Source organism: Pipistrellus kuhlii, unplaced genomic scaffold (assembly GCF_014108245.1).
Source record: "Pipistrellus kuhlii isolate mPipKuh1 unplaced genomic scaffold, mPipKuh1.p scaffold_m20_p_6, whole genome shotgun sequence".
In the NCBI taxonomy this organism is placed as follows: domain Eukaryota; kingdom Metazoa; phylum Chordata; class Mammalia; order Chiroptera; family Vespertilionidae; genus Pipistrellus; species Pipistrellus kuhlii.
This window is the reverse complement of record NW_023425562.1, coordinates 37,441,264-37,454,298: the sequence shown is the minus strand read 5'-3', so window position 1 is coordinate 37,454,298 and position 13,035 is coordinate 37,441,264. Positions and strand designations below refer to the sequence as shown.

At 51.0% G+C, this 13,035-nt stretch overlaps 1 protein-coding gene across 2 annotated transcripts; it reads right to left on the bottom strand.

Annotated features, from left to right (window-relative positions):
- Nucleotides 1-1,971: 1,971 nt before the first annotated feature.
- ZADH2 (zinc binding alcohol dehydrogenase domain containing 2) lies at nt 1,972-12,371 on the bottom strand. Of its 2 annotated transcripts, none has more exons than XM_036419894.2 (2): nt 11,610-12,371; nt 1,972-5,084 (listed from the first exon to the last, which is right to left on the bottom strand). In XM_036419894.2, the coding sequence occupies exons 1-2, from the start codon at nt 11,819-11,821 to the stop codon at nt 4,160-4,162; spliced, it is 1,137 nt and encodes a 378-aa protein (XP_036275787.1). In that variant the 5' UTR covers nt 11,822-12,371; the 3' UTR covers nt 1,972-4,159. The 2 variants fall into 2 exon arrangements, with proteins under 2 accessions (XP_036275787.1, XP_045430451.1); XM_045574495.1 differs by lacking the exon at nt 11,610-12,371 and adding an exon at nt 11,133-11,264.
- Nucleotides 12,372-13,035: the final 664 nt, after the last annotated feature.

Sequence of the window (13,035 nt, the reverse complement as noted above, 5' to 3'; positions counted from 1 at the left end):
CAGTAGATGCTAGGACGGTGTGGTCTCCAGGCTACGGTTTGTCTGTCCCATCTCACCAGCCACTCAGCCCCAGGAAGGACTGACTGATAGAGAATACACAAGCACCTTGTCTGGCTTTCTTTGAATATCAATGAATGCTATGGTCAAGAGTTATGTGGACTAAAACACATCGGTCAATTATTCATTATGCATTTCGTTTAGCGCTTTAAAAATAATTTTTGCCAACACCCCATACTTCGCTCATGATAACAGCAATACGTTTCTCATCTCAAATCCTCCTCCTTTTATAAGTTGCAACAACCTAATGGTAAAGGTGTTGAAAAACAACTCAAAGTTAAAAAATGCCCAACAGCACAGATAACCCAGAGTTTTGCATGCTGACTTCTGAAATATGATGCTAAATCTTTAATTCTGGGCCATAACTAAAAAAAAAAAATAGTTACAGAAAAATCTAATTTAAAAAACAACACCCACAATGTTCTAAAAGTCCCCGAAATTAACTAACAATGTTTTCATAGATAAATTTTGTGTCTTTAAATAAGTACCATAAATAACAAACGTTATTTAATAAAACAAGAGAGTGGAAAGTATAGGGAATAGTAATTACAAGTCCATCAAATCAGGCCATTTCGCATCTGGGTCACATTCATAAAACTTGTATTGGAACCCGGAGGAAATGATCTCCCACTGTTGATTGTGTTTGCTCTTTTTGTATCATATATTTTCTGGAAGTTGCACAGTGCTCATCTGTTTTTATATAAATCTCAGAGATGGTATTTATTCCATATGTCCTTGTGGTAAAGTGATCAAAAAAAATATTCTCTGTACTGACACTCCCTGCCCCGTTCTGAAGGCCCCAAACGTAGTAAATTTGGACTAATTGGGAATTCTACAAAGGGGTTAAAACATTACCCCACTACCAGTCAGGTGGCCATTAGAAACGTTAACCAATAAAAGCCAGAAACAGGAAGTTAAAAAGCAGGTCCCCACGGCAGGCATGTGTCTTAAATGACATCATCTGTCAAGTTTCCAGCATCTTGTGGCCGTGAACACGGAATGAAGGGCTGTGTTGTGTGAGGACATTACATCCTCATTAGCAGGAATGTTCCTTAAGTACATAACGCGGGATTTTCATTTTAATCACAAGCAGCTACTTGTCGCCGTACTTTCATTAGATAAATACTGAACGCAATTCCACTTACAGAACTCGGTTCCTGCTCCTGAGAAAACCCCATTCAGATGCAATCATAGAATAACAATTTATGGAACTAGCCACGCAAAACTCGTGTTGTTTTGTAAACTATTCCGATTCTTTTTAAATGCTGAGATCCGTCAAGGGCAGAAAAGCCGTCGTCAAAGGGATCGGAATGACACTGTTCCTGGTGTTTGTGTGCTAAACAAACGTGAAACGGAGGGAATGGTGAGGGATGAGAATCCCTCCTCTCTGTGCATGAACCAGAGGCAACTCCTCCATCTGCCCAGCCCCAGGCCTCGGGGCTGACGTGCAGAGAGGCCACCCTGAGAACCGAGGAATAATTCATCCAGCGCCGTCGCCCGGCCCCAGCCTGTCTCTAAAACAAAGACTGACAATTGCCCTGAATTATGGATGTACTTTTGCGATATGTAATACAGTTCAGAAGAAAGGTGTTGAGAGCTTCGCACCACTTCACCTCCCATTAGAGGCTGGTCTTGAATGATAATACCAGAAGATGAAACTGGTGCTGAACTCTGACCCTCAATTTACAAATCATTTTTCAGGAGAATAAAAAAAAAATAAAAAAGTTTAAACATCTTTTTGGCATTATCTGAATGGGCGGAATCTTTCATGCTTGTTTCCTGAGATTAAATGCAAACAGCCTGTGTGCTGTGGTTCCTTAGTTTGGGGAGAGAGAGAAACAACATGAGGGTTTCAGATTAGATTTTATTTCAAACCTGGGCGTTTGAAAAAAATATACTTTTTTTTTTTTTTTAACATAGCTAAATGTAGTGTATCCCTTCAAAACACAATAAATTTCTATGCTGTAGCTTAAGGGGTCCATCAGTAAAAAAAAAAAGGTTGGTCTTTCATCTTTATTACCCTCCCATTAAAATGAAAGAAACCCGGACACACTTCAGTTTGGAAGAAGCAATTTAGCTGGCGATGCCCTCCCCCCATCAGATCTCCACTGGGGGAGCCGTGCGTTTCTGCTTACTTGTCACACGTCACGCGTCTACCTGCATAAGGAGCACCCGATCCCGCAGACGCACACACGCTGCGTTCGATGTAACAATATTCTCTGACGAGACGACGTGAGGGACACGATTTTCCGTGACCGGCCATTTCCGGCGGTGACGCTCCTGAAACCTGTCCCCTTCCCTTGTGCGCTTGTGTGTCTGGAAGCCAGGCGGAGTCCCTCTTCTCTGCCACCGCCGCTGGGACTGAAAGGGACAGATTAATAACCGAGCCCCGCACCGGGCCGGCTTCCCTCGTCCCCGGCACCGGTAACCCTCTGCTATAATGAGGACACAAAGAGCCTCGCATCAGGCCGCCACCTTCCCTCATAACTCACGGGCCCGCGGTGGCAATAGCCTCCAGTGCCATTTGTCTTTAGTGCAGTTGTGACACTTCGGCATGATCCATAATTTGGCAGCTATTTACCGTGACATTTCCCTTCAGTGCAGCCATAACATTCAGTGAAGCCGTGATTTGGTCCCATTTACCATATAAATTGTATTGTTGTGCATGCATGCTAGCAGCGACATTAGGTACCTGAAAATGAGTAAATCTTGTAAAACAGCTACGGACAGCTACGGGGCGGCAGCATTCCCTGGCTCCTCAGACGGGAGCGAGAAAAATTAAATACTGTCACCCAAGTTTTCTGGACCTTTTTAATTGTCTTCCTATGTATTTAGCATGTGAGAGAGGCGGAAACCCCGGGCTGTGAAAGCATCTGGCGGGCGCTGCCTCCTGATCAGAGAGGCACCCTGGGATTTCTCAGTTCCCAGGGAAGGCTGCAGCCGCCTTTGGTGAGCTGAAGGTTAGCAGGCAGGCAGATCAGCGCCAGGCAGGATTCACAAGAGGAGAAGGCACTGGACTGGTTACGTTTAAGTGTGATAATCAGGTGCCCGGGACAAGAGGAGCCTCACTCCACCAGGACCTTGGAGAAGTGAAATGGAAACCTAGCAGCAGGGGCTGCTATTGTTCCCATGATCGGAGAGAAGCACACCTTCCGTGCCAGACAGCCTGACACAGAGCTGGCGTGTTATCACTGGAGATTTGGGTTTGCTCTGTCCTGCCCCGGCGTCCACAAGGACCCTCCCGTGGTGTGCCCGGTGTGGTCTGCCCTTGCGTGGCCCTCACGCTGCTAGGTGGACCTCATTGTGGATGGGACTCACACTCCTCCCGGGAACGTATTAAGTTCTCAAAGCCCCCGGATCTGTCGTCCCCTCTCCCCACCTTGCTTTTTGTCTGTGTAAGTTTTCAGCACTGATTTGCTTCCTAAGGGAAGAGTGAAATTTTCCATTCCACATGTGCCTCGCAGGCACCAGAAGCCTCCAGTGCAACTGACGTCTTTTACATAGGTCTGTGTTCACGTAATCATTTTTGCTAATAATCTAACCAAATCAAAGTTTTGGAAGGATCCCTCCGAATGTCTGTATGGATAGCTGGCTAGTGATTTATCAGCTATGAAGGGCCCTTTCCTCAGAATGTGCACTCGGAAATGGGGCTGGTTTTTTGTGGTGTCTCTCCTTTATTAACTACCTGTTAGCCCAAGACTAAACTCTCCCAAAGCAAAGAATTTGTGAACTATTTTTAAGACCAATTTTAAAATCTCATCAAGCTGAAGACATACTGATTTGATCAGCTCTCCCATCAGGAATTAATTTAGTTCCCAGGAACAATAAAATCTGGAATGAGACTGTCCATGACCAAAGGGTTGAATGTAAAGGTTTTACCTCTGAGCCTGGGAGGGAAGTTTTATTAGCACTTTTTTTTTTTTTCCCAAGAGAGGGGTAAAAAGAGAAAAAGAAAAAGAAAAGGAGAAACCTGTTGTAACACCTTAGTTTCGTTTTAAGAAATATTATCTCCATTAATGACCAAAAAAAAACTGATTTGAGTGATTCTGAAGCATCAAGTACCCACTTTCTTTCTCTCCTGATTTATGCCATTGTTTGGCTTTTACAGCTTGCTGTTGACAGGATGAGGTAATTCAACTACAATCTTCCCCGTGTTTTTCCCCAGGTACATGTAATCGACAGCGCGGAACACGGACTCCAGGCCCTTGAACCTGCCCTCCGTGGACAGGTCGCCCAGGTCCACCTGGCACACGAGGTCTCCACTGGTACACATCTTGATCAGGTGGTCCATGGATGCTCTGTACTCGGAAAGGTAATGGTTTAGGAAGAAGCCCTGGATGCGGGCAGACTTCTTCAGCAGTTTGGCGGGTAACATTCCTGCTTTCACAGGGGAAAGGCCAGTAGGGGTTTGGTAGCCAGAGATAAACCCAATGACTATCAGACACCCTTTGGTGGCCAAGGCATCTACTGCCAAGTCAAACATGGCGCCCCCCACCGATTCGTAGACCACATCCATGCCTCTGGGGTACTCCCGCTTCAGGACGGTACCCACATCCTCGGCTTTATAGTTGATGGGGCGATCGCAGCCGACAGACTTCAGGAAAGCAGCCTTCTCTTCGGAAGAGCAGGTCCCGATGACATGGCACCCGGCCTTCTTGGCAAGCTGCACGGCAAACTGGCCTGTCCCCCCGGCCGCTGCCGTCACCAGCACTTTCTTCCCTTCCTTCAGCCCGCCGAGCTCTTTCAGGCAGATGTGCGCGGTGGTGCCACTCACCAGCAGCGTGAGGTACTCGGGTGTGGCAGAGGGCACTGGGATGGCAATGCTGGCTGGCACCACTGTGTATTCAGCAAAAGAGCCTGCTGACATGTAAGCCACAGTCTGGCCGACCGTGTACCTGGCACTGGCGGACAGGCCCAAGGCTACCACCTCGCCCACACCTTCGAAACCCGCATCGAAGGGAGGCTTGACGGAGGGGTCATATCGTCCCGCTGAGTAGTTGATATCAGACGCATTAACACCGACAAATCTAGAAGAAAACATAAACATCACAAAAATATATTAAGGTGCTTTGTTCTCAAGGCCTTTATGGTCCAATTCTTGGTGAGCTGAAGGTTAGCAGCTGGGCAGATCAGCTCCAGGCAGGATTCAGAAGAGAAGGCACTCGACTGGTTATGTTCATGTGTGATATCAGGTGCCCTCTAATTTGGTGATTGTGGGGGGCTGGCTAAGCCATACATTCTGATAGAATATGAAACACACACACACACACACACACACACACACACACACACAAAAACAACAACAACAACAACCAAAAACACAGTCCTGATATTCAGAGGAGGAAAAGAAATTAAATGAGTATTTAGTTCAATAGTGATTTGCAACCAGAGTTTTGCTGTCATCAGTTTAGAAATAATTTCAATCACTTTAAAACATCAAGTTATTTCCTATGCCAGTTGTTTCCCTCTTCTTCCTTTCAAAAGGAGAAATAAATCAAAAACAAAAACAAAAACAAAAAAACCACCCTGAATATGTCGGGAAGCCTTCTTATCCACAAACTGCACTGGAGCTGAGTTGGAAATTAATTGGCCTCTTAACAAAGATGTTAAAAACAACAGTGGGATAAAATATATTCGACCAAGTACACTCGTATTGATTTTGGCCACAATTTAACACTTCAGATAATAATAGTAATGACAATGATATTATTAAAGATTGATGGAATGTGCAAGGTCATTACTGCAGGGGCTGTTTCAAAACATCGCTAGAGTGGCTGCAGCAAATGTTCTCTCTGATGTCACGATGTCCAGTGTGAAAATATGCACTTTGATTAATTGAACAAAAATTGTCTCATAAGGGGAGAGAGATTTTATGGAGCATTCAACATTTTACAGTCCTTTTCAGATGAAAAGGAAAGCATATCGTCACTCTATTTTCCCTCAACAAGAAGCAGAGACATAAGTTGATTAATACCAGATGATTAGTTTCACTTTGGTATCCAGAGTCAATTTAATTGCAAGGCCAGTACTTTTACCAGCTTTTTTTTTTTTCATCTCGGTATACCTCATAACAGAAATATCCTGATCCATAAAGGAGGAAAAAACCCCACAAAACATAAGTCGTCAACTAAGAATGTCAGGAGGTGGCTTAGACACATAATGGAGGCCCCTAAAAATGTCATTTCCACCTGTAATGAAGTGAAAGGATGGTGTTATTTGGGGGCAGGAGCAAAGCTGGGAAGTAGGTCATTTTAAAATAATTCACTTTTAATTTAACTTAATAGAAACTGCTCTGTACCAGGACCCGCTTCCATAGGTCTATCGGTGGTACTTTGCCCTTAAAAACGCTCCCTGATGCTTCTTCTGCCTTGTGTGTCTGCAACACGGAAAGCTCTTTGCATATTGTAGAAAGAAGGAAGCAGGAAACCATTTCTTTCTAGCTCATCAGGCAGCTTTGCTTTCCCGAAGTGAGCACATCATACAGCCTCCCTGAATTCTAAAAGCCACAGCATTCCATGCCCATAAAGGATATGCAGTCATGAGAAATGGGGAAATGGTTTTTGCAGGTTTCCCATTTGGCATTATTTGGCATTTAATGCCAAGATGCTTGTATTCTATTTGGGGAGATGGGGGGGAGGGGGAGGCTGCTCTCTCTCTCTCTTTCTCTCCTTGAAATTTACTCAGTTCTCAAGGCCCTGTCTTTGTAAAGAGGGCCAGCTTCCCCAGAGCAGAGCCAGCTGCCTGTCCTCCTAGAAGCAGCCAGGGCCCAGCCCAGCTGCAGTGCCTCTGCCTCCCGGAGACCCAGCCTGGGCTTCCAGGCAAACTCCCTCCAGGAGGGCTTCCCTCCATGAAAGTGAAGTGAGGTTTGCTTGGGAAGTGGGGAGTCCACCATTAACCCTTCCCAGCCCCCTTGGGTCCTGGCCCTCTGAAGAAGCGCCTTTCTTGTGTGGGGAGACCCCGCCTAGGACTCCGGGGGAACTCCATGGTGCTGGCCAGCCCCTTGTGTCCCTCCCCGCACCCCACTTAGGACCCGTGAGCGGAAAAGCTGTGCTGGGGGAGGACTCAGCCCCAGCTCGCCTCCTCCCCAGGCTGTGGTTTACCGCTTCCAAGAAGAGAGGTGGGAAACCCAACATCGCACATATCAGGAGGAACGCAGGAGGGAGGGAGGGAGGGAGGGAGGGAGAGAGAGAGAGAGAGAGAGAGAGAGAGAGAGAGAGAGAGAGAGAGAGAGAGAGAGAGAGAGAGAGAGAGAGAGAGAGAGAGAGGGAACACACACGCTACAGGGGACAGAGGGCCAAGTGTGTGCTTGGTGGTGGCGGTGGGGGGAGGGGGCAGTGGGCGCTGCTGGGAGCTGGGGTGGTTGCATTCGATCCACAGAAGCTTGAGTTTTCCATGGGGGTTTTGCCTAAAACATCAAGTCAGATGTTGTGGTGGAGCCCAGCACGCCCCAGAGCAGGGACCAGAAAGCCACAGGCTCCCGCACGCCCCAGTCCAGGTGGCCTCTGCGCTCAGTCTCCTCGGAGCCCCCTGGTGCGCCTGGGTGTGCCTGCTGGGGGCCAGCAGTCACTGCTTCCCCACTGCCTCCCTGGGACTTGAGGGCCACTTCTGACTGCCCGACCCTCTGGCCCCGCGTGGCTTCTCCACCGCCATCAACTAGAGGCAGGACCAATGCCCCCCACTCCAGGCGTGGGCTGGGGTGAGGGGACTGGCCCAGGTCCGCAGCACCCGGACCTGGCCTCCCGGGCGAGGCAGGGGTCCTGTGATGCGCCCACCATGGAGCTCCCGCCCAGGCAGGACAAGGTCTGGGGTAGCCCTGAGCACCCTGCATGGCTAGGCGCAAAGCCAGTGGACAGAGACCCCGGCTAGAGGCTGGACCGTGACCTTGGCTTCCTAGACACCCCCATATTTCATAATCCTCTCCTCCAACCGTCCTGCATAGTGGTGAAGGGATCTAGGGCTGGTGGTGAATCCAGATTCCCCAAAGCTCGCTCTCTCCAGTGTCTCCCAGCCTCTGGCATGGCCCCCGCCTTCCCCCAGACCCTGTTTTGACTCTGCGAGCCCCCCCGCCCCCCCAGGGTGTAAGGGAGCCGCCAGGGAGGGCCCAGATGCGCCTAGGTCCTTACCTGGGCTTTGGAAACAGCTGCCTGGAGGGTCCGGAGCCCTTGAGCTCCATTCACCAGAAACAAGTTCAAGAGCAGCGGCACCATGGAACAGGGGGGCCCCGGGTCCGAGTGAGCAGGACACAGGAAGGGGGAGCGATTGGGGAAAGACCACTGGGAAGGAAGCCCGCGCCAGGAGGCTCCCCTTGTGCCCCTTTAATTTAAAATATGTGCTTTTAAGGAGGGTTCCAGCGATCCGATGGCAGGATCCACTCAAAAGATTAATGTGGAGAAACCTCAGGACGGACGAGGCGGGCTCTCCCCTAATATAGACCCTTCTAGAGTCACCCGTTTATTTATATTAAAAAGTGCTGAGCCCCTTCGTCATGTTTATTGTGAAACAGGGCAGTCCTGCGGGGAGGGGGGGGGAGGGGGCGGCGGAGGGGGACGGTTTCTCTGAACAAAACCCAAGGCGAAGATTCTAGTCCGAAGCCAATGCCTTCAATACCGGGAGACAAAGTCGTCCAAACCAGATACTTACTTTAAAAATAAATAAGGAAAAAGAAAGAAAAACAGAAAAAAACAATTTGGCCTGGAGAATCCGAAGAAACACTACTGTTCCCCTCCCGTGAGCAACAAACCCTTTATCAAAAAATCAAAAAAACGCCTTCCCCATCCCCTCCCCCCTCCTTCCCCTCCCCGCAAACTCTCAGCCCCATTATCTTACAAGGGAGCAGAAAATCGTTAGAAATATTTAGAAACGAAATACTGTGTCATTATGGTACTAAAAATGCTAAAAATAGCGCTCAAACTGGCTTCACCGGAGGGTGTCTTGCTCGCTTTCTTTTTCTTTTCTGAGATCCGGTAATGGAGAGGACACTGAAGTTGTCCTGGGAGGTAGGGAACAGGAAGGTGAGAACTATAGAAAGGAGCATCAATTGTAGGTCTCTGGGGAGTTTACCCTTCTCACACCTTCCCTAAATGGTGAACTTGACTATTCTAATGGTTGTGGAGCTTAAAAGCACTTCCCTCTCTGCAAAGAAAAAAAGATCTGTATTTTCTGTTGAGATGTGTAAATGGTTCAAGTGAAAGAAAAAGTCAGATTTCTACACACCTTTCCAAATAAGTAAATTTGGGATTAATCTATTCAATTCCAGAGCAATTTTATCATAATAAAAAGGAGAAGCATATGCATAAAATTTTCATGTAATTAGCAGTGTTCTGGGGAGATTTGGCCTAGAATTAAGATGAACTAACCTTCAGTGAATTATTAAGCCTCTATTCTTAGAGAGAGAGAGAGAGAGAGAGAGAGAGTCCGTAAAATGCCACCTCCGCTGACCTTGCCTGCAAGAATAAAGGATCTTCCTACAGTAGGGGGACAGGGGCAGGTTGGCCAGCAGAGTAGGGAAGAGGGGCGGCAGAGGTTGTGCCCCCTCCCAACATGCAGAAAACTGGTTCCGTTTGTTTTCTTTCTGTCCTAGGCTTCAAGGTAGAAGTTAGAGGTCAAGTTTGTATATATCAATATACTATTTATATTAAAAGAGATTTTTGGCATAGGTGGCGGGGAAAAGGTATGGATCTTAAAGCAACCCAAACTGATGAGCTCCAAATTGAGGGCCGGTGGTCCAGAGCACTGACCTGGAGTCCAAGACTCAAGCTGTCGATGCAGCGCCAGGGGAGCATGGACACCCAGTGGGGAAGGGGACGGTGAGGGGGGACTGTGAGTGTGAAGGGAGAGAAGTCTCAGGAGGGGGGACATCCTAGAAGTTGATATACACTCTTGGGGGAGAGGCCAGGAAAGCACCAAAGCCTGGTGGGAGTGACCTCCACCCAAGGCGCTGGAGGGTGGTCCCAACCTCCATGCGGCCAGTAGTGCTCTAACCACTCCCCTCCCCCACCGCTGCCAGGCTCAGTGGCCTCCTCCCCATCCCATACCCACTTTCTAAAAGGCGTTTTACTCCAGCAGCTGTGTGTGTTTACCTCACGGATCAATCAATAGTGTACTTCACCAGGAAGAGGAGACAAAAGCCTGTGAGAAACTTTTTGCCTGCTCAAGTCTGTTTGGAGCTTTTCAGCCCGGGGCTCCTCTTTGCTTCCAGCAAGTTACTCGCGTGTTTTGTATTTCTGAACACACACAAGCCCTCCTTTTAATCTTGGCTGGACCCATGTCCTGAACAGCCCCAGCACTGCATCCCATAATGAAGAAATCCTCAGAAGCCCTGTTTCCACCGTAGCAAACTTTTTAAAGAACACACACATCCCACCTCGACTCAATCCCATCCTTGGTCCACTCAATTTTTACATTCCCAACACGTTCCCAAAAGTTTTATATTGAGATCAGAATTCTTTAGTCTCACAGTATTATTTGGAAGGCTGATCTGAATCCCCAAAAAATGGACTCATTAAAGGTTGCATCAAGCTACTCCTTGCAGGGGGCTGAGAGCACTTCCCAGCGCGCAATTTACAACACAGAACTTTCTCCTCCCTTGCGAGTATTACTCAACCTGAACCATGCAATCCTGTAATCCTCGGACTGCCCGGGCAGGCGGAGGAGTCCTGCTCTGGCGAAGGGGATGGAGGAACCAGGCACCGGGCGCCCCGCCTGCAAGCCGGCGGGGAGTGGACCCACCCGGAGAGAGACCCCCGAGGAGGGCCTGGCTCCACAGAGCAAGATCCCATTCCTTCCTGCTGCCTCACCAGTGACCACAGATTAGTGAGGCGGAAACACTTTAAGGTGAGGCGTGTAGGGGAGGAAAAGACAGAGGGTCAGGCAAGAACCCCAGAAGATCTCTGAAGAACGTGCGGGCACATGCAGCCAAGGCCCCCGCCCCAGACGCCCCGCACGCGCGTCCTTACCCTCCGGGGCACGGACCACAGTCACACACCACTGACAACACGCGGACGACCCCGGCGAGGTGCACACCAACACACACTCAAACACAGGCTCTGCCATGGCGAGGCGAGGCTACTGCCAACCTGGCACGGGCAGGAACGCCAGCCTGGTCCCCGGCGGCCTCCTTCCTTCCAAGCACGTTACCCAAAGGTCGCAGCTCGGGTCCAGGCGGCTCCCGCTCCGCCCCAGAGACTGTGTGAACGCCGGAGCCCCTGGTGCGCGCGGGTGGGTGGGCCGGGCGGGAAGCCTCGGCTTCTGGGTCCCCTCGGTTTTATTTCGGGAGCGGGAGGAGGGAGGAGGGGATACGGGTGGGGAGGAGGGGAGGGGAATCCCAAATCAAAATAACCCCCGTTATGAGGACGTTCGGTGGTGGCATCGGATATTCACAACAGCAACAGTCACATTGCATTCGCCTTCGCCAGATGGCGGCGGGTTCAACTTCCCAGAACCTCGCCAAGTCGGGCTGTGCGCCCGAGCGCGCCGGGCGGGGTGCGGGGGCGCCGGCGACCCGGGCGGCCCGGGGGAGGCGGGGCCGGGGCCGGGGCGCGCGCCGGGCTCACCGGTTTCGGACGAGGAGGTCTCCGTCCCCGGGGAGCGGCACCGGGCAGTCCCGGCGCAGGGCGACGGCCTCGCGGAAGTTGGGGCTCAGCCGAGTCACCACCAGCTTCTGCATGGCGCTGGGGATGGCGGAGCCCTGGAAGTCCAGGAAGTGGCGGGAGTACGACATGTCCACGATCGTGCGGGCCGCGGCGAGCGCCCGCCGCCGCAGCATAGTCCGCGCCGCCGCCGCCGCCCGCTTTCTGAGCCGCCAGCAGGCCAAGGTCGCGGCCAGCCCGGGCGGTTGGGTTCGGCTGGGCGCGGGCGGAGCCGGCGGGTCCGCCCCTCCTCCGGCCCTCGCCCTCCCCTCGGCTCCCCCCCTTCCCCTCCGCGCTCGGCGCCCGCTCCCCCTCGGGCGCGCGGCTCCCGGAGTCCTCGCGGCCCCCGGAGTTCCCGGACGGACGCGCCACCCCCGGGGTCCTGGCCCGCAGGATCGCAGCCGCCCCGGTAGCTGCTCCTTTAATCTTTTTGTTTTGGTTTGAATCTGATCGGCGCGGACTGGCCGGGGAGCCTCTCCGCCCTCCCCCTTCCTCCGGCGCCGCCGGGGAGGCACCGGATATCCCCACCCTCCCCGCGCTCTAAAAGCCGGATTTGACTGCTCCAAAGGGCGAGGGGGGCGCACAGGGGTCCCATGCGTCCCACGTCCCCCGCGGCCCGGAGCCGGCGGCAGCGCCGGGCATTCGCGGAGGCGCGCCGGCCGGTGGCGGTGGCCGGCACAGGCGCCTCCCCTTCCCGTGCGAAGCGTTCACTTCCTTGCAAGGTGGTACGAATCAACCCCGAGCGCGGCCGGGGCGGCGGGGCACGGCCGGGTCCTCGGGCCGCGTGGGGATCCCTGGCTGTGGGTGAGCGCATTCAAGCACTGACCTGGGCGCGGGGAGGGGGCCCTCAGTGTTCCCCTCTGAGCCCCAGGCTCCTGGTCCGCTGTCCCCCTAAATGCCTTGCTCGCATCTCTGCCCCTCAGTTTGCTCCATACAAGTTGTAGGAACTAAGGAATTTCACTTATTTTGGCCTAGATTTCGTGTTTTTTGTTTTTTCTTCCCTCATGACTTTTTTTTAAAGTAGCCTCTCTACAAGACAGATACAGGGTTATCCACTGGGAGAGAACACACATATTGGAAACCAGAGGGCCAAATTCCTAGAGCACATAAACATTTTCAACTTCTAGGTGGGGATGCTAAAGGACTTAATTGAATTGGAGACTTTGCAGTGATGTATGAAGACCTCCTTTTATAACCCAGCTAGAGAGAGCTTGCAGTTGCAAGTGTGTCAATTTTCTCCCTAATTGTCTGTATTGACCAAATAATCAATTCACTTTTCATAGAGGGACCAAATTAAATATTTTCCACGTTTTCGTGAGATGAGCTAAGTCCAGCTTGAAATTTTTATTAA